The sequence below is a fragment of the Colius striatus genome, chromosome Z, assembly GCF_028858725.1.
Source record: "Colius striatus isolate bColStr4 chromosome Z, bColStr4.1.hap1, whole genome shotgun sequence".
Taxonomy (NCBI): domain Eukaryota; kingdom Metazoa; phylum Chordata; class Aves; order Coliiformes; family Coliidae; genus Colius; species Colius striatus.
In genome coordinates, this window is record NC_084790.1 from 18,826,445 (window position 1) to 18,848,906 (window position 22,462).

The 22,462-nt window shown below is 38.8% G+C and overlaps 1 protein-coding gene across 1 annotated transcript; it reads right to left on the reverse strand.

Moving 5' to 3' along the window:
* Window positions 1-1,023: 1,023 nt before the first annotated feature.
* TUSC1 (tumor suppressor candidate 1) lies at window positions 1,024-2,397 on the reverse strand. Its single transcript, XM_062018719.1, has one exon. It carries the CDS (start codon window positions 2,347-2,349, stop codon window positions 1,756-1,758), a length of 594 nt encoding a protein of 197 aa, XP_061874703.1. The 5' UTR covers window positions 2,350-2,397; the 3' UTR covers window positions 1,024-1,755.
* Window positions 2,398-22,462: the final 20,065 nt, after the last annotated feature.

A 22,462-nucleotide genomic window follows, 5' to 3' on the forward strand; every position in this document is an offset into this window, starting at 1 on the left:
CAAAAGACTTTTTTTTTTCTCCCTCTAGATGTTGTAATCTGAAGCAGTTTTATAATTTCTCTATCAAGACATAAAAAAAAATTAAAGAATCCTTGCAATAAACTTGTATAGAACTCTACTACTCTTGTATAAAAACTCATTTATTTGGGAGTGTCATAGAAGTTGAACTTAAAACTTTTGTTCATTGTACCAGAAAAGTCACAATCTTTTTTTTGTATATGTCAATACTTTACCTTTCGAAAAGCATGCCTGGCAGTGTTACACATTTCTAGTATTGTATTTTAACACAGTCCTCTATTGTACTATTGTGAACTATACTTTACCAGAAAACAGCTACTAAAATAAGCCAACTCAAGTTGGTATTCTAGATACTGTAATTCTTGATCATTTACCACTTAAGCACTTCTGAGAAGACTTTTGTTTGTAAAATGATCCAATACCAAATCCAGATACCCACACCCATAACTTTTCATTAAGGACAAGGTAACCGCATCGTATCTTTTTTTTTTTTTCCGAGTGTGCACTTATTTGAGGCTGCAGATCCGGAGACTTAAGCTTAACAAGCACTTCAGCCATTTTATGATTACAAGCTTATGCTGACATTGTATCAGCAAAAAACTACTCTTTTCAGATTTTGATCACAGATACTTATCAAAAAATGTATTTTCAGCTTTTAATGTTAAAACGAGGAGCTGTTAACAGACCTTGGCTTTTACACCTTTAAAGAACCAATCCCAAACCTGAAGGTACCAGTCAGCTTTAGAATAACCAAAAAAATGAGGAAACATTAAAAAAAAAAGGGTATCTCAGTTCTTTACAAGTGTTGCTTTCAAACAGTAGATTTTCTGAAGGACAATAAGTCTGAAAAATAACCAGGTAACTAGTTTTCTAACAAATTTTAAGGAAGGTACAAAAACTAAGCAACTCCTTTGGCTTTGAGGAACCACATTACAAAGGTCTAAAGGGTGTTTCATCTACAATTTTGTAATAACTCCCTGTCAAAAATCACACTTAAGACCATCATTTGGTGTGTCATGGTTTTATTTGTTCTTAGCTGCAGTTTTATGTGAAGCTCTGAAACTCAGTATTCACTTGACGGTGAACAAAGTCCATCATTAAAGACACAAACACTGTTTTGCAGTAACATCCAGACAAGTCCGAGGAGTTAAAACAACCAATTTTTACTGGAATGCTGATAAAGAGCTTATAAGCTTTCTCCACTCCCTTTCCTAACAGATAGACTACTAAGAACTAGTCAAGAGCCACTTTTTGATAGTCTCCATGGCTACTGAGGCCTACACGACAGCCACTAACTCAAAGAGAAAGACGGTGATCCACAGCTGGTCCCTGGAACAAAGCACAGTTCAATGCTATGGAGTGACGTGAGACCAACTCTTGTGTTCACCATAGCTCATTTATACATGAAGACTGCCTCAAGCCATTCCTCCACTAGAATGCGGGTCTCTTCCAGCTAAACTTGTTTCTCTTGGATCATGGTCAAAGCTTCCTGGCCACAACTCTGGAAAATGTATCAAAAAAAACCCCAACCCGCTCCTCCCGGACCTTTCTTCAGAAAAGACCTGGCTCGATGAGCGCAGAACACACCCTGCTCCAGTGAGAGCTGCTCAAGACACTTTACGGGCTCAGGCCACCGGCCTGACCCGACGCTACCCGCAGGAGCGGGCTGAAAAGAAGGCCGCAGCCCCATCGGCTCCGCCCCCTCACGGCGGCCTCCCCGGCCGCGCGCAGGGCCGCCTACACGGGCGACAGCAGGTTTCTCTTGTTCAGAGGCTGCTCGTCCTCTTCCTCGTCCTCCTCTAACAGCTCGTCCAGCTCTCCGTCGTTCCGCTCCGAGGCCTCCGACCCGCCGGCCGCCCGGCAGCGCCGGAGCTGCTGCAAGGCCCTGCGATGCTTCTCTTGCAGCTGCCCCAGCCGGGCGCGCAGAACCTCCGCCTCCTCGCCCGGGTCCACCGCGGGCTTGTTGGGGCCGCCGGCGCCGGGCCCCAGCAGGGCCTGGCGGAAGAGGCAGCGGTTCTCGCGGCGCAGGCGGCGGTTCTCCAGCCGCAGCCGCGCGTTCTCCTGTCGCAGCCGCGCGTTGTGCCACTCGCGCTCCTCCCCCTTGCGGAGCACCTCGCTGTGGCTCGCCGCCAGGTCCGCATATCGCTCCGCCAGCTGCTGCGGCGAGCCCTGCGCCTGGCCGCGCCAGCCCTCTTGGCCGCCGCCCGGTGCGGATGCCTCTGCCCCCCCGCCGCCGCGGCAGCCGCCACCACCAGCGAGGCGCCCCGCCTGGCGTCTCCGCGCCCAGGCGTTACAGCCCCAGCGCCCGTCCGCAACGCGCATGCGCCTCATCCGTGCAGCCCGCCTGCGCTGCGCCGCGCTGCGCCCCGCCGCCGCCGCCGCCGCCGGAGGAGGGAAGGAGGGAGGGAAGCGCGGGACGGCGGCGCCGGCGCCTGCCTATGCAAATGAAGGGGCGGGGTCCCGGACGGCGTGGAAGTCGGTGTGGCGCCATGTTGTGGGAGGAGCCATGTTGGGCTCAGGCCGTACAGGCGGCGCGGGCCGCCAGCCTTGAGCATGTGCGATTAGCCGATGTCGGGCACCTGCTCAGCTGCTGCTGGGTCTCGGTATGAGCTGCTGCAGCCTGCACCTTCCAATCCTTTGACATGATGGATGGGCTTGGGCCACTGGGCAGTCCCCTTTTCTTGTCCCAGCAGTGAGGTTGTTTACCCGTTGTGTGAGGCACCAATGTACACACAGAGAGCAGGGGTGTTTCCCTGTGTAGTTGTGCTTGTGTGAGTGCTGGGTGGTAGTCCACAAAGGTCTCACACCCCAACTGTACCTCTCATGTTGTATTTATACCCCAAAATTAGCACATTCTACATTCTAATACATATGTACTCTTACTTTCTTTAGTGATATTAGCAGCCTTTTGCTTGGCATGTGGATTGGGTACACATGCTCAGTTCACTTCCTCTACCTTCTTCCTCTGTCTCAGTGGTCCAAATTGGGTAGATGGGCTGTCAGTCAGCAGTTGTGATCTCCCCTGACACCCCCAGTAACTACAGATGTTTGATGACTTCACATTCATTAGGCATCATCTAGCCTTTGGGCCTTCTGAGGCAGGAGGTTTCCCCCAGTCTCTGGTACCGCTTAGAGGATACAAAGTAGACATGTTCACACAGTGAACTTACTTACCATAGAATCAGTTGGAAAAAACCTATGAGATCATCGGGCCCAACCAGTCACCTCACTGCCAAACCACCACTAACCATGGCCCTCATCACCTCAGCTATGTAGCTTTTCAGTATCTCCAGGAATGGAGACTCCACTACCTCCCTGGGCCACCTATGTCCGTGTCCAACAGCACTCTAAGGAATAACGTTCTTCCTAATCTCCAATGTAAAGTCCTCTGACACAACTTGAGGCCATTTCCCTTTGTTCATTACTGGGGAAAAGAGACCAACTCCCACCTCGCTACAGCCTTCCATCAGGGAGTTGCAGAAAGCGATCATGTCTCCTCTCAGCTGCCTCTAGGCTAAACATCCTCAGCTCCTCTGCCACTCCTCATCAGACTTGTTCTCTCAACTCTTACCTAGCTCCATTTTTCATCTCTGGACATGCTCCAGGATCTCAGTGCCCTTCTTGCAGTAAGAGGCCCAAAACTGGACACAATATTCAAGGTGCAGCCTCACCAGCACAGGTCACACTATTTCTGATACAGGCCAGAATGCCATCAGCCTTCTTGACCACCTGGGCACACTGCTGGCTCATGTTCAGCTGCTGTCAATGAACACCCTCAGGTCCTTTTCTGCTGGACAACTCTCAAGCCACATATCCCAAAGCCTGTAGTGTTGCATGGGATTGTTGTGGCTCATATGCAGGACTCTACATATTGCATGTGGGGCTTTACTTTGCTTTTTTATGTTTGTGTACTTGTATATATGTGTATTCCCAAGCTAAATACTGTTACTCAAGCCTGGGCTTTAACCCCCTTTTGTAACCACCAGAGACTGTTTCTCAAGATATTTGGCTCTTTTTCCTTGCTTAAAGAAAAATTCCATTTTATAACATACTTCACTCCCAGAATACCCCAGTCAGCCGTGTTGCCTGTGACAAAATGGCGTTTTGTTGGCTGGTGTGGTTGCACAGTACTCCGGTGTTCATGTGGGCTTTGTTTTTATTGTTCATTAAAAGTGGTGGCAACAGCAGAGAGGAATGTTAATGTCATCTTAGAAACACCTGTTAAATGAAGGCCTGATTGTATAAATGTTACTCAGTCCATTCTAGTGTGGCTGGCCTGTTGGATATTAAGGAGTAAGGAATGCAGGCTGTAAGATGCATAGTATGTGAATAGTTCTGACAGCTCAAGAGTGATTCAGCTTATACCACAAGATCATGTGGTATAAACTTGCCCATAAGTGATTTCCAGAAGAAGAGAAATTAGGTGTGAGACTATGCAATTCACAGTAGGTAGTGAAAACCAATAATCTTCTGAAATTCTCATCAGCTAGCCTTCTTTACATAACCTGCCTGTAGGTATCTGCACACTTTAGTCCCAGTACTGTTATTATCACCATGCAGTACATGTGGACCTCTGCATATATGTTAGCACTGCAGGTTGTTAGCTGTTTGTGATGAGGACCATGCTTTACTTTGTGATCCAGTGTTCTAATAATAAGCAGATGAAACTTAGAATATGGATCCTGTATTTGAATTTCACCAAACAATGCATAAAAGTAACTAATAATTATTTTCAGAACATTTTCAACTCCAAATGATGACTATTCACGTAAAAAGTTTAGAGAAGAAAAAAATCATTGCAACACAGAAGTAATCTTACTATTACTATACTTTTACTGTTAGTATTTTTGGTACTAAGCCAGCTTCCAAGAAGTGATTAACTAGGACATTATAGTAATTCCATGTAAATATGTGAATAAACTAGTTTTGCAATGAAAGAAACACGTTAATGCTGGTTCATTAGTCACTTCTTAACACTGCTGGTTTGGAAATCTATAGGTATACCCACTGCCAAGATGATCTGGATGAGGGGATAGAGTTCACCCTTGGTAGGTTTGCAGATGACACCAAGCTGGGTGGAAGTGTTGTTCTACTTGAGAGTAGGAAAGCTCTACAGAGAGATCTAGGCAGGCTAGATGGCTGGGCCAAGGCCAGTGCCATGAGTTTCCATAAGGCCAAGTGCCAGGTCCTGGACTTGGGCCACAACAACCCCCAGCAGCACTACAGGCTTGGGCAGGAGTGTCTGGAAAGCTGCCAAGCAGAGAGGGACCTGGGAGTGTTGGCTGACAGCAGCTGAACATGAGCCAGAAGTGTGCCCAGGTGGCCATGAAGGCCAATGGCATCCTGGCCTATATCAGAAACACTGTTGTTAGCTGGAGTAGGGAGGTGATCATTGCTCTGTACTCGGCTTTGGTGAGGCCACACCTTGAACACCATGTCCAGTTTTGTGCCCCTCTCTACAAGAAGGACATTGAGGTGCTGGAGAGGATCCAGAGGTGGGCTACTAAGATAGTAAAGGATTTGGAGCACGTCTCACATGAGGAATGGCTGAGGGATCTGGGGCTGTTCTGCCTGGAGAAAAGAAGGCTCAAGGAGACCTTATTGCTTTCCACAACTACCTGAAAGGAAGTTGTAGCAAGAAAGGGGTTGGTCTGTTCTCCCTAGTGACAAGCAATAGAACAAGAGGAAATGGCCTCACATGGCACCAGGGAAGGTTCAGGCTGGATATTAGGAGGAATTTCTTTACTGCAAGAGTTGTCAGACATTGGAGTGGGCTGCCCAGGGAGGTGCTAGAGTCACCGTCCGTGGAAGTATTTAAGAGATGATTGGACACTGCACTTACTGAAATGGTTTAGTGGTTGATATGGCTGGGACAAAGATTGGACTCGATGATCTCAAAGGTCTCTTCCAACTGAAACGATTCTATGATGCCCATAAGCTTTACATTGAACTACATTCCAAATCTAGTAGAGTGCTGAGACTCTTCAATCTGTGTGGAAGTGGACCAGGGCTTTGCACTCCTGAGCAACAATACAGAGGTAACACAGTTTGAGCTTTTGAAGACCACTAAATCACATTACAGACATAATTAACAGCAACTTCAACTGCTCCTCAAGTCTTACGCCGAGTGTCATATTACAGAATTAAAGAATCACATGATCTTAAGGGTTCTAAGGGACCTCGAAAGATCTAGTTCAACCCCCCTGCCAAAGCAGGATCACCTAGAGTAGGTCACACAGGAACTCATACAGGTGGGTTTTGAATGTCTCCAGAGAAGGAGACTTCACAATCCATCTGGGCAGCCTGTTCCAGTGCTCCAACACTCTCACAGTGAAGAAGATTTTCCTTATGTTTCTTTGGAACCTCTTACGTTCCAGCTTCTACCGGTTGCCCCTTGTCCTGTCATTGGACATCATTGAGAAGAACCTGGCTCCATCCTCCTGACACCCACCCTTTATATATTTGTAAACATTAATGAGATCACCCCTCAGCCTCCTCCAAGCTCAAGAGCCCCAGCTCCCTCAGCCTTTCATCATAAGGAAGGTGGTCCACTCCCTTCATCATCTTTGTGACTCTTCACTGGAGTCTCTCTAGCAGCTCCCTGTCCTTGAACTGAGTGGCCCACAACTGGACACTACTCCAGATATGGTCTCAGGAGGGCTGAATAGAGAGTGAGGAGAGTCTCTCTCAACCTACTGCCCACAGCCCTTCTAAAACACCCCAGGATGCCATTGACCTTCTTGGCCATGGGGTAATGTTGCTGGCTCATGGCCATGCTGTTGCCCACCAAGACCCCCAGGAGGCAGCAGACCTCTCTGTGGGATGGATCCGGTCAATGTATGGGGCTGAAATAAAAATATATCATTTTACTCTGGTGCAAGCAGTACAGTATGGGTTTCAGGGTTGAACTTGATTAAAAATCAGAACTCTGAAAAACTCTTAGGATTTTGAGACACATATTTTGCGTAGTCCTGAAGATAAGAGCATTGCTGTGTACACGTGAAGCAGTGTCATCCAAGGGACAGCATGTGGTAAATTTAAAAATACAATTTGTCACACATTAGCTTTTAAACTGAGCTAGTAAGTACCTTCGAAATAGCATGATTCAGGGATGTCATCTCTCCAGCTGTAATGGCTTGATTGAGCTGTTTTAATGTGTTTGTGTAGTCACTAATGTTTTTCAGAATATAACTGTAGATTAGCAAACAGAAATTTTCTAGCTGTCAGGTTCTGAACTTTCCACAGGGAAGTAAAGATTAACTAAGAAATACATTTTCTTTGAGGGTCAGTCTGATTGAAAGCCTGGAAGATCCATATCAGGAAAGAATATCAAGACTTACTAGGTTGGATCTTGCTTCAAGACTTCTCTGGTGATATGTAAAATGCATCACTGATTACATTTAAGTAGACAGAAAAGGGAAAAATGGTGGTGGGACCTGTTGGAAATTAAGGTAATGAAAGAGCTACGGAGGAAAATAAAGAAAAAAAAATGGGGAAAGAAAAACAGTGCAGATAAGAGAATAACACAAAGGCAGAAGAAAGAGAAATTGTGATAACTTTCAAAGGAAATATATTTCCTGTTGGAACATGAGTAAAAAAAGACAAAATGATAGCTAACAAATGATAACCAGAAAGTATTCTTGCAATAGAAAGGGTTTATTCTGCCTTGATCTTTGTTCTGATGTAACTGGGAGTTTCAGTATAGGACGAGAAACCTATACATTTGTAGGCTAGCCCATGGATCACCATTAAAAATAAATCATGATCTTCTACCAAGGATTAGATTTTACATCAGTAATGATATAGTAACATGAGCACATCAGTTGCAAACAGTCTTGGAAACAATGTAGGAAAATACAGGTCATCTTTGGGTCTTTTTTGAGACTGAGGAGAAGAAATGTCTTTGTAGAAAGTATCTGTAGTCTGATGTATCAAGAGCAAATGGACATTCTCTTTCCAAATGGAGAAGATTTGTAAAGATGTCTCCTTCTAGTGGATTTCACCCTATAGTTTCATTTTTTAGTGAAACAGAACTAAGTAAACCTTAAAGAAAAAAAAACTCTTTAATTGGTCTTTATAAATGCTTTATGCAGTCAAGAGGAAATTTAGTCAGCATTCTTAACTGATGTTTGCTTAAGAAAAGATATGTGTTGATAAATCTTATGTCACCTGAAACACCTTTCTAAATTATCTTGAGTATAAGACACAGCATATTTATTCTCAGTAGTTTGAACACCAAAATCAAGATTGGATAGAGAGGCTTTATTCTTATATCTTTTCACTAATATAAAGCTGGAATGCTGCTATCAAAGGCAATGGTCTTGTACCTATGCTACCATCAGCCTAGAGTAAATGAGATCAGAAGCAGTCGCTGTAACAAGAGATTTGCAGTGCAGTGTAGGAAAGAGTTCAGAAACTAATTTACTTACATTATTGCCAGCTTGCCTTAGGCATTGTGTTTAAGTTGTCATCATTCCTTGACTTGATAATGTTGAGGAACAGGACACATTAGAAGTTGTATTTTCATCCTTGGAAGACGTGACATTCTGGGAGTTAAGTAGATCTGTCCCTTTGCAAGTGTTCTAGGGAATATTTGCTGCTTAGCTGATTGCCAGTCTTTGCCTTGTAAATGTAGACCTACGGTCAGAGTTACTGCTTTCTTATACTTTTCTTTAATCTTTGAGTTTCATTAGTTTCGTACATTGGAAACTTTTTTCAAAAGACATATTGAGTTGCTGTTAGTGTTGCTGTTACTGCTAATACTCCTTTCAAAACCATCCTTGGGCATAGTTTGTCACTACTGAATATTACTAGTTGGTACCAGCAGTTCTCGCAGATACCTAACAGTATAAATATGACTTAAATAAATAATTACTAAAGAAGTCAGAATAGATTATATTGATGGCATTTATATATTGTCTTGGTATGGGCAAAAATATTAAAACCCAACAAATACCAGCATCCCTGTCTGACAGCACCATTTAATCCTATCCATGTGTTGCCATAAGAACTGAGTATAAATCAGTGAAGCTCAACGTAACATTTTTAATTAAAGTTCATATTGCTTTGGGAGAAAGCCAGTCCCTCAAAATACTGTGGACTAGAGCAGGGAAGCTAAGTTGAGACCTGCACATGCCTTAGTAGAGATGAAAGAGAATGGTGCATTAGGAAATACAGACTGTGTTAAACTGCAAGAACTTCAGTGTACAACAAACTCCTCCACTTCAGCTTAGTTTCTAAACAAAGACTTATAACCTAAAGTAAAAACACTGGTTAGATTCCAAAATACAGACAAGAGGTTGCCTGTGCTTTCTAAGAAGGTTGTTGTGTGTGTTGTGTGTTGTGGGTACCCATGGACTTTTGTTTGTGCAAGAAGGTGGAGATGGAATTTCATATTCAATAAATGAGAAGAAACACATTAAAAGACAAAGCTTATTGAATATTTGGTTAGAGTTAGACTTAATAGTTTGGCCTTTGGACTAATAATAGGCTCCATGAACTGCATAGGAATAATAAACCATAATTGAGGCAGTTGAATTGATTAATCAGATTTAATGAAATAGCTAAGGACTAAGACTCAAAAATAAACCACCTAATTACAGGTAGTGGTTGAAGTTCTGATTAAAAGGATGGGAAAATGGAGTTTGAAATCACACTTTTGAAATTAGAGCAAGATATTTGGACTGCTGAAATAGTGAATAAGCTAGATAAGTGGCTTGCATTTGTGTATGGCTAATCATCTGTAAGCCATGCTAGAAAACATCTTATAAATTCAGAGCATGATAATTGATTTTATATGTGAAACAATGGGGGTGGGAATTAATTGTCAGTAAGATTTTCAGTGAAAAATTTGTTCTCAAGGGTCAGCTGTTGTAAGAAACATTGATCATCCCTACTTTTCTGTAGAAACATGTAATATATCTTGAAATCTAGTGTCATGGGCTAAATTTTATTTACAAAATGTCTTGAGTGCATGAACAAATATCAGATCCTACTTATTTCCTGAGTCATCAAGTGAAATTCAACTTGTATTTGCAGCATATGTACTTACGTCTAATAACATATGCTCCATTTATGGTCAATTAGATCCTTTTGAATATGGTTCATTTTCATTGTGGTGCAGGTGTCTAAAAGAGCTCAGGTAGATCACATTCCAGACAACTATTTCTTTTCTATTGAATGTGAAGGGAATCTGAGAGATGCTTCCATTGGAGATGTCCAACATTAGATCACCTGCACCTTATCGTTGGAATGAAAATATGCAATGTTTGCAAAATACAAATGTGGAAATTAAATAGAAGCCTGAGAAGAGAAAAAAGCATGAAGGAGTATGATCGGATTGTTCTAGTTGTATTTTCTTTCACATGAGTACTTTACTTTTCTGTGTGGTCTAGCAGATGCAGCCTGAAAGAGTTTTTGGTTAAGAACCTACTGTTCCTGTGGGTTGAGTGGGCAGGTCCAATATCGAACTGATACTGAAAGAGATTGAGCAAAATAAGAAGACAAAATGGGAAACATCTCAGGAAGTTGTGCCTAAGGCTTCAACCAACCCACTGTCATTTTGGAGGAAAAACGTGAAGCTAGCAGTAGCAGATTCTATAATTGCCAGAAAATTAATTTCTTGCCAAGGTTTGGTATCAGATGATACCTTGAAATCTGCAACAGATTGTGTACCTCCTTTAGCTATTCTGTTAAACATAGGTTATACAATGGTGCATACTCAAATGGGAAGAAAAATAATTACTCCAGAAATGGCTTATGGTAAAATTAAATCTTCTGATACATACACAGTTGACATAAAGTGATCTGAGATGTTTTTTACCTTGACCACATGTTCAAAGAAGAAGGCATTTATACCAACAGAAAGGAAACTGAGTCAAATGTAAGACTGCTGCTGACAAAAGCTTTTTCAGACAGAAGAAATTTATGTATACTGTGACAATATGGAAGGAATACCTGTATCGCATCATTATTTTTTCTCCCCACTGGGAAAATTTTCTAGACTCTGGTATTTGTCCTACCTGTCAGTCCAAAATGATGAATGGAAAAGTTGTCAACTGAAATACTGGACAGCCCAAAGAAGAGTGCAGGTAATACCTGCATCAAGGTTCTCTTACTGCATTGCTAGCAATTTACTCATATAATAGCACATGGTAGCAAATAGAGGATAATGCAGTAGCTTTTCCCTTTTCATTCAGAAATGGCCAGAGTTGGAATTTTGAAATCAATACCTCCAATGCAGGAAGTCAATTTCAATTTGAACTGAGTTGATAGAAATTATATCTGAAACACACATTCTATCACTTTATTCATTCAGGGCATACATTAATTTGGAAACAGTATTTTTGCCTAGCACAGAGATAAAAGGATAGAAAACAATTTTATAACAGCAGGAAATAGTGTCTCTTTTAAATGGTTGCTGCAAACCTTCATCTCTAATACTGCTTTTCCTCCTCTATTTTGCAGAACAGCATAGGAGTATAGTAGAACAAAGATTTTCTTAAAGGAAAAAGAAATATGTTCATCATGTAAATAATTTTTATTTGGTTTATTGGCCAGTTCTCTGACTTGCAGCTTTGATATGCTTAATATAATTGCTAAGGAGATGCAATTCAAAGGCCTACATAATTGGTTCCCAGGTCATGATATTATTCACTCTGCCCCTGGGCCTCACACCTGGACTAATAAAACACTGTGGAATTAAGATCTAATTATCTTTCACAACTGATTGTCAGGAGGTTATCTATTGATAGTGGCAAGCAACTGCCTTTAAGAAGAGACAGGCTGACTATCGTAGTCTCTTCAAGCTGAAAAGTTTTCTGTTTTCCACATAACAGGCAGAAATTTCAACCCCATGTAGTTTCAAGTCGTTCAGAAATAATTATCAAAATCAAAGCAAATATCACTATACTGTCTGCTACCTCTAGAGGTGTGTTTTTTCTGTTTCTATATAATCAGTCTATGTAATTCACATACCAAAGTTAGTAAAGGAAAAATAAAATAACCCTGAGCCAAATTTAAAACAAAAAAGATGCTGTCTAACCCAAAGAAGTGATAGTTACAAGAGAATTTCCAAGGATATAAGCAAAGATTGAACACTCAGTTTCCATTGAATTCCAGTGGGCATGGTGTATCTGACATCTGTGCATCTTTTAGTTTCACAGTTTTCTATGGGTCACAGGAAAATAACAGATTGATCTCTTTTCTGTGAGATTTTACATAGGCGTTTGTCTTTTAAACTAGCTTTCTATTTATAAAGACTAATCCATCTGTTTTAAAAGTCAAAAAATACTACTTTTAGTTTGGCAAATTTGCTAGCATTATGATAGTATTCAGAAATCTCATCATGCTTGCTTTTTTATTAACATTAGTATTCAACAAACACAAAGGTAGAAAGCAAACTGTTGAAGACTGCTTTGAGGGAGGAGAGTTACTCCTAAAGTGTGGGGCTTTCATTTCCAAAAAGAATTAGGAAAAAGTCAAGAACATTAATGTTCGTCATAGACTGTGTAAACGTTGTGTTGTGAAACTGAGACCTATAGCTCCTGTCATGGATTTTCATTTTATGGAGAGCTTGCCATTGTGTTGCTGTCTTGCTTGACATTTCCTATTCCTGTATGCAGTAGGAATCAAAGTCTCAGCATTTACCTGAATTTATGTTTCTTATCAGGAAAGGATTTTCCTTCTGATTTTCTATTTATTCAGAATTGCTAAGACAATTTTCCATTCACCTTAAAGACTCCGTACATTCTCTTTATCACTCGTCCCCAGCACCATGACAAATGGACACATTATTCAGCTGAGAAACAGTGACAGAAATGTAGTCAGTTGTTCATCTATCAAATATCTGTCGCTTTTAATTCTAGTGCCTTTAGGACTGCAAACTACTATTAGTCCCTTTTTACTTTCCAGGTAATTTACATGGACTAATCTGTGTGTATCATGATAGCGTAATAGAATTTAAGTCCATATACAAGTTGTTCACAAATATTAACACTGTGTACTGAAGCCTAGGACATTATACTATTACACAGATATATAAAGTACTTTAAAATTCTAGTAGTCTTGTTTCACAATTTGTGGAAAATACTGGTTTTAAACATTCAGAACTTCTGAATTCTAGGACATATTTAAAACTAGATGAAGTGTAGGTTTTTAATTCTGTAATGATAGTTAAGAAATTCCTACATTGTTGTTTCATGAGGAAATCTGTTGCTATATTACTGCTATAAACACCTAAATTAGAATGTGCATGTGTGTATGTCTGCTTGTTTTTGAATCCATGTCTGTATATTTATACATAAAAATCAGTCCTGATCTGGTCAAACAAAATAGGTTTAAAACTTATTTTTTTAAAAAATTGAAGATTATCCCATTACAAAACGAAATTCAGACATCACTTCAACTCTTACAATTAGTACTATGGAATGTAAATTTATCAGTTATATTTTCTGTCATTTTTAATCTTCTTCCTGTAGTAGACCTGATTATTCCCATGTATCTTAGCTATACTCATTCAATACTCAGAAATATTTAATATTGCAGAAAATGAAACAGTAATGTAACTGGAAACTGTAAGAAGACATAAGATAGCTTCAAACATGCAAATGCAGAAGTTAATACTATGAAACTTCTGGCTAAGTCACTGGATGCTTTGCCTAAGCATGAGCTAGTCTGGGGTGTTTTTTATTTGCCAAACTTCACTTCAGATGCACTTGATCTCTGCAGTTGGAATTTGCTACTTTTTTTCCTGTAGCAATTTACATCCATGTATTGTAAATCACCAAGTATCTATGAAGATAATGTACCACTAAGTGCTAGGTCTGAAGTTAGTATTATGAACCTAATCTTTTTCATTGAGATTTCCTTCATCGGATCTGATGATAACTTATGTCCTGTGTTATGGCTAATGAAGCTCTTCTGACCAGTCTATTGTTATTTTAATATCTATTCCATCTGTGTTACTTGTATATATTTTTTGTTTGTGTTATTGAACCGAGATTAAGAGTAACTGCTAATAGGTAGAAAGATAAAACTTTGAAGGGAAGTCTAGATCGATGATGATTCATCTGAATACAAATCACACCCTGCTGCATGGGAAATACTGTTTTGTCTGTTGGCTGAATACGGAAAGATGAATTGTGAGAGCTGAAACAGAAGAAGTGGAAAAGCCATAAAATCTAACACTGTGATGTTCTTCACTTTATAAAATGTTTGTTTGCTTGATATGAAAAGACTTGGATAAAATGATGTCATGGCTCTTAAACTCCTATAGGAGCTGACCAAAAAATGCTGTTCTTAAACTGGTCTTGAGCAAGACAGAAGGATTAATTCAGATGGTGCTCTTAGACTCAAAGAATAGAATTGTGTTTTGTCCCAAAGTATCAAAATGTACCTAGTAATTTTTTTTTAAACACCCATAGTTCTGAAGACCTGGAAGGAAGTAAAACTTTTAGTTATTTTCTGAATATTTAAGTTATACAATACTTCATGACTGGATCAAATAATTATAACTCAGTAAGACATAGATACACTGAGCAATCAGGATGGAAATCGGAATGCAACAGAAAACCAGGAAATTACAAGAATTAAGCAGCATGACATGTTAAAAGGAAAGTTGTACTTTATTGATCTTTTAGAAACTATTTACTTTGTCAGTATTTAGTTGATGAGATACTAGCTTATAAAACTTTAAAATTTCCTCACCCTGAAATGAATCACAGGCCACAAGGTTTCTATGATGTGAGAAGGAAAAAATATCCTGGATCACAAACTAAAATACAGAAAATGGAGAGCTGGATTAAAAGGTCATCTTGTCTAAAGGTTAACAACAACATGCCTCTGAATTCCTTACTAGGTCTTGGATTTGATGCATGCATTGATCTGCAAAGGTCAGCAAAGAGTGAGGTAGCAACATTTGCGATGACACAAAGTTGTAAAAGTGCTTCTCTAATTATATATTAACCACTGTCTGAGATGGCTCCAAATTATCTTCATAGTTATCCAATTATACTGATTATCATTTGCCATATTTTAAAGGCACAAATAATCATGTCTATATAATTCAAACTCTCATGGCAAAAACATTTGCAGAAAAATGGTATACAAAGCCATTTAAATAATTCAAAGGGAACGTTGCAGAACTGTTGTATTGTCTATATGCATTAAGAAGGTGCAGAATTATGTTTGTTTCTTTTCTGTCCTGCCTGATTTTGTTGATTTTATGGATAGAACTTAATCATAAATTTAGCAGAATTATCAAATGAGGCCAAAATTAGATGGGAAGAGCTGTTACCATGTGTACATACAGAAAAGTTACTAGAAGAAAGCACAGTCCAGGATTTTTACTTGTGTTATATGAAAGTGTGCAAAAGAAAGAAACCCCATGATCCTGATCACTTATGGACATTAAAAACATCAGATCTGTAGAACTCTTAATCATTTAGGTAATTCTTTCAGTGTTTCAGGTGTTGATTGTACAAATCTCACAGATCTTCTGTTAGATAAAACTCTGCTGTACAGATAAATTGTATTCTGATCTCTGTTGGAGATAATGACTTGTGTTTTACCAAAAAATTCAGTTATCACCTGTTTCAGTTTTTCTTGTGGTCTCCTGCACTGCTTAAGTCTTCCAGTTCACCAGCTGATTCTCTCAATATTAAGGCCTTATTGGGGAAGTCTTAGTTGTTTTAAGGACTGCAAATTCCACCTCAAACTCCTATGATGTGTCAGGCAGTGGAAAAGAGATAGCTAACTCACTGTTTTCATCAGTAGGAACAAGATGTGGAAGGGGAAGGTACTGTAAGTCTTTCAGGAAATGCTTGTACTGTCAGCCTAAAATGTAAATAGCTGAAAACATACTGTCTTTCCTCAAGGATGTGGAGTTCAAGCTGAGTATGTTAAAGGAGGGTGCTGTTTTAGACTATCTGGTATCTGCATGATTTGGAAAGGTCATTACTTGAAATACCCCTGGCATAACTTGAATTGTGTTTGTTTTCACAAAATCAAGAGTCACAACTGAAGACTGGATTACAAAATCATTAAAATTCTGTCAGAATTTCACACAATATTGCATATTTTCTGTGAATTCTCAACTGAGATACCTTGTGTATATGTATGAACTCCAGTTTGTAAAGATTACATATTTTTGTATTAACCTAGGAACTGGTGGCACTAAACAGTTCTCTCAGGTCTCTCTTTAAAAGGAAGCACTTTGAAGCCCTACAGAAAAAACTGTTCTCTTTTTCTTCTAATTTTAATAAAGTGGTATTATTGAATCTGTATAATTTTTATCCTGTAAATTATTCCCAATTTCGTGGCTTATTGTGAATGACCAAGAAGTTTGATTTGTACTCTTGCATTTATTTTTTAGTTTTTCCTGCCTTGTTCAAGCTTGAAGAAACAGGTAGTGAGTGAACTTCCTGTGCATATATGTTTGAGAAACAGGGAGAGGACTGAATCCGCAAATACTGGTCTTAATTTGATTTATGCGTTTGCTGTGATTACTGTTACTAGTTTGTTTTGGAAGTTACACAGTAGAGAATAAACATGTGAGGTAGTCCTGCTAACTCCTTCTAATAAAATGGGACACCTTTTTTTTCTGGTTCTTTGTTAGAGGAACAAGAGTGTAAAGAGTCACATTTTTTCTCTGGTGCTCTCTCAGAATTCATTTATTGTGTTGTTTGGAGTACCTAGGAGTGACTGTGTGTTTTCCTGCCTCTTTTGATTATATATGACAATCATTACTTTTTGTGATATTTCAGAGCCATTTTAGAAAAAAAAGAAAATGGAAGAAGGGAGAAGAAAAGAAATAGGAGACTCAGGCTGAATATTACCTTTTTCTGGCAATAATAGTTCTGTAAACACCATGTCAAAGAGCATTCTCATATTAATTTGAAAAAACAATCAAACTCCAGGTCACTCATATCACTGAGTGATGAAGTCTGCATCGTGTTCAGTTTTAGAAATATAATGAATTTGAAAACACAGAAAACATAGTGAATGACATGTTGAAAGTTTATCTGAAAGTGTGCATCTGAAAAGGTCTGTATCTTAAGCAGCATTGTTGATATGATAGTCTAAAGATACAGGTGAAGTGAGATTTATAAGAGAAGGAAACACACGTTTTACTGGACTGGTTTGTGTGGAAAAATATGAGGTTTGGAAATGAGGTTTTGGGGAAGTTGTATCTTTTTCAGTCATATACAACAAGAGTAACAGTAAAAATGCAACTCATATGCAGAGGGAATAATGCACAGTTCACTTATGTTCTTTCATGTAAGTTCAAGAAAGAGGTAAGATGGGCAAGAGAAGAAAAGTTCTGCTAACTTAATAAGAAACCCTGTTTCAGGAAAGCTCATGTCTGATCCAGTTCAACAAATTGTGCTTATGGTTAACTTTAAGAGCATGTTTAATTTTTATTAAAATGTGGCACACATAGTTAAGTTACTTGTTTGCCTAAAAATGCCTCTTCAAGTTACTTACTAAAAGATGAACTAGAAATGAGACCTAGTTTACAGAATTTTGTTTGTTTTCTCCATACAAAAGCTGAGGGGGAAAAAAAAAAGTTATTTTTCTGGCCCTTCATAAATCCTTACACTTAACGAATGACATTTGGAACATCTTGAAAACAACAACCAAAAAAATCTTTAAAATGAGCAGCCCACAGAAAATGATTTCTCATACAATGTCCTGATTCCTGCACTTGTATTTAAAAAGACTATGAGAAGAACAAAGAAAAACAGTGAGTCATTCAGACTGGTAGGATTCAAGGTTAGGTAATCAAATAAAATCTCTGATAGCCTCACACTCTGTTGTATGTAAAATGAATCACCAGTTTATTTTTGAAATGGCATGTGCCATTCTTGATACTCTGAGGAAAATGTGGCAACAGAAGAAAGTTTCAAGAAACTCACAGAAAATACTATTTTTACCATCATCATCTGCCACAGGTAAGATTATTTCAATTTGGACTTTGTCACTCAGAGATGAAAACAAATAGGACAACAATTGACAAAGTCTGATTCGAGAATAAAAGAAATTAAGGGAACATCTTTGATTAGTTCTTCAACAGAAATGTTGACTTTCAGTATTGCTGTCATAAGGACATGTTGAAATTACAAGAAGAAGTAAAACTATATAAAAATCTAGTCTTTCTCATCCTTAATTAAATCCTTGGAAATAGACAAACCTTATACTAAACTGTGTGGGCATTTCTGTCAAGAGGCAACTTTTGACTTGTGAGTTAGTTAATACAGACAACAGGGCATCAGGAGGTATGTCTCCCGCTTTTGACTATAGAGAAAGCCTCTTAAACAGCTTTATCTTACAGTACTGTTAGATTTTCAGATGATTGATAGTTGGGAGAGATGAATATGTTCTTTTTCGCATCACATATGGGAAGGGTTTTGATGACTACAGTGAGCTCAGGGAAAAATTGGCTAGGTAGAGGGTGGCGAAAGGCTCACATAAAACTATGCTGAAGTAATATTGACACAAACTTCCTCTGGTTGAGGCACCTTTTCTTGAAATTGAAAATGAGGAGAAGTTGTGATAATGTGTACTGATGTTTTGGTGGGTTTTTTTTCTGTATCAGTCTTAGTGAAACATATTAAACAGATTTCTTAGTGAAACAGATTAAAACAGATTTTATCATTAAAAAATGTCAAAGTACAGTGGCTTCAGTCATGCAAGCTGTTATGTTGCTTATGTAAAAAGTGAAGTTACGAATGAAAGTAACACATGCATGAGTATATTTTTTACTTCTCTCTGGATAGTGCATTAACTTACATAGGAAAAAATCTAATTTGAAAGGAAAAGAATGAAGAAGGAAAGAAGACAAATTAACACTGAAAACACTGTAAGTACTTTCTATTCATTCTTCTAGGGACAGAATTCCCTTAATAATTTTTAATGCTATCATAAGATTAATATGCTTTTTAATAATAAAATAATGAATAGGTGTTGAAGACAACTTCACATATTGTAATATTTCAATGTTTTAGAAGTCTGGGGTTTGTTTTTTTATTAAATCTTTCTGCAATCTCTGTATGATGAGGTATTTTTCTGCTCCCTCATGAGAACTTTTCAGTATCAAAAGTAGACTTTAAAGAGATTTGCAAGTGAATAACAGTAATACATATACAGGATACAATTATTTATGGGGAGAAGGCACACACCATACTAGAATATGATCAGACACAGTGTGATACAGTCCTAGCTCAACAGGGTGTTCAAATCGCGGTGGGGTTTACTAACCAAACCAACCCTTAATTCTGAGTCTTTTTCTTAAAGAAATTGGCCAATTGTGATATGTTCTGCTGCTGTTATTGTCAGGTCACGGTGAAGCTCATTTTCCATTCTCTCACTGTGCAGAAAAGACAATCAGAACAGGACACTGATTTTTCCTACTTTTCTTCCTTGTCTACAAAAATGTCTTTGTATTCCAGCAGCAAGGACCAGAAAAAGGAGATTTGTTATTTTACAGTCTTCCTATTAAGAGACAAGGAGGGAGGCAGAAAAGGAATAGGGGAAAGAGAGAAAAGAGGTAAAGAGAGGGAAGGAAAGAGGGGGCGGGGGGGGAAGAGAAAGAGAGGAAATAAAAGAAGAAAAAGAAGAAAAGGAAAAGAACAAAAAAAAAAAAAAGAGAAAAAGAAAATAAAATTAAAAAACCAGAAGAGAGAAGAAAAGGAAAGGAAAATGTAGGAAAATAAAAGGAAAAGAAAGGAGAAGAAATAACACATAACATATAACATAACATAATATAACATAACATAATGGAAGGAAGCAGGAAGGAGGAAAAAGATATTCCTTCTGAATAAAAAATAAGTCTTGCCCATGGTAGCAAAAAAGGTAATAGAAGGTGGGGAATATTAGAGATCAGTTTAACAACACACCCCATGGGAAACCAGGTATGGAATTACACTCGCTTTCTGCAAAGTAACACACTGTTTTGTGGATGAAGGAGCACCTTCACAGCCTTCATTTTATGAGCCACAACTGGTTCAGTAATACTGAACTTCGTTAAAGCTGTCATGAGCTCAGATGGAGCAGTGCCAATCATGGCTCAGGGAAACTCACTACCATGGGGGGATTGGTTGTTTTTGAAAAGGATAAATACATTATTTTATCCTAGTCATATATATTTTTTAATGCATCCTTATTCTTATCATTATTTTTTCATACTCACTTTATAACTCTGCCCAGCAATTTCTTCTCTATATACAACTACTCGTTACTCATTCTTTTGAGTGTGTGGGTGGTTCCAGGCTGTGGGCAATGCTACAGCTGTAGACAATAGAGGCAGGCATCAATAGTTGTTTCAGAATTCCTTTCTGCAAAGTGACATTTCTTTGGTTGATTACATGCCAGTTTTTAGCTGGGGAGGGCTGTTTTTAGAAACTCACAAATTTTAAATAAAGGAAGCTGAAGAGAATCTGATGGAAGGGAAGGACAGAAGCGAAGTGAATAGATGTGGATGGTAAATGCGGTTATTTTGGCAACTTGTGTACATTTCACTGAAGCATATAAATAGAATTCATGCCATCATTATGATGTTCATACCAAGACATGCTTTCTCTAGTTGTAGTTGCCTTGTTGCATGCCCTTGTCCATGCCTCTGTTCTCAAGGTGCTGGGTACGTTACTACTTTGGTCTTTAAAGACATCTATCAGCAGCTACTTAAAAATGTGCAATTTAAAAAAAAAAAAAATCGAAACCTCAAAAATTAGTAATGCAGTGCAAAGTTGTTTCATATTTGAAACATTATATATTCTACCTGTTCCTGTGGGATGCAGCATTAAAGAAAGATAGCTATACTGTACTACACTGACTACCAGGTCCATGCAATGGAAAAATTACAGCTTTTCACTTCCTTCAGTGTTACATATTCATCAAGTATTCTGTAGCCTAACACATGTAAGAGTCTTTTTTTTTCTGCAAGATAGAGAGAACCTTGTGTATGAGTGAGCTGACATACAGTACATATCTAAATTTTTGTTTAATTTGCTTTTCATGTGATTTAATACAAGGAATTGTGAGGCCTTGTCTAGATGACTTGCAAACTTCCCTTTAAAGCATTTCAGTGAATAACAGGGTGTCTTGTATAGTGTTACTAATATATAGCTGCCATTTAGAAATGAGACTAGAGTGCTGTTCATATAATTCTGGCAGAATATACAAAGCTTCTAAATGGTGACATAAATTGCATCCAGTGTTCATACTGTGTCTTGCTGCTATTACAAAAAGCAATACAAATTCTACACACAGAACTAGAGCAACCATCCTCTATAAAGATCAAGCTATGTGTGCTGTTTCCTCTACAGAATGCTGCAGTTCAGACTACAGAGTGATTTCTCTACAAACTATAGTAGTTGAGCATTATCCCAACAACAGCTGAAATCTAGTGGATTTCCTCTGATGTGCAGTGGAGATGGGATTTATTTAGCCTTTTGCAATATGTTTGTCAAAACAGAGGAAAAGGGAGGAAAAGTGAGAAAAAGGTGAAAGCTTTTCTAAGGAAAAGCTATTATTATTGCACGTGTTCATGATGAACATTGCAACAGTATTCATACCACAGGCACTTGACTAGTTACAGAACTGTTGACAGTGACAAATATTAGCCCTTTGGTCCAAAACAGCATAGATTTAAATGTCATGAGTTCTGTAAGTCTTGTTCCCAAATAATTTGTTGTACGCCAAAAATAATAAAAAACTCAGTACAGAGAACAGCTGCAGTTATTTGGCTGAACTGTGTTTTCTTTGCAGTATCACACACCAATTCCACCATTTCAATGGCACCACCTGTCAGAAAAATAACAGTAAAGCACTTTATAACCTCTGCTGATTTTACTCTCATTTAAGCTAATAGCCTGCTTTGTGTAGGTGCTTTAGCCCTGCAGCTCCAGCGATGTCATTATGAACTGTGCATGCTCAAAACCTCTTCAGGCTTGGCCACGAATCCTTATTTGTGCTGTATGCTTTAGTTGTCAAGCTTGTTGGCACAGAAGGTTTTGACTCAGGCTTTTCTCCTTTCATAGAGAATAAATGCCTGTTTGTGACAAACAGCTTTAGCTTATAAGCTCTTTACTGCAGAGACTATCTTGAATTTTGTGTCCTAGACAATGCCAGTAATATTGTTGTCTTTTACATAGTAAACTAGAAGGATACCATTTTATAACTTCCTACAGACACTGCTGAACTTCTAATCATGCCTCAGCAACAGAGATCCACGGTAATGCTTTGCAAAGAAGCAGGAATTGTCACCAAAGTATTTTCCAAACAAGAAGGCAAGGTACATCTAGACTGAATCCAGTCTCTGTGTACCTGTAGAAAGATGATCAGAGGAACAGCATTCTGGGATAAATGAAAGTACCTGTATGGTGTTTTCTGATTATGGTTTGAAGAGATCTGTATCTGACTTAGGACTCAGATGATAGTAGTGGCT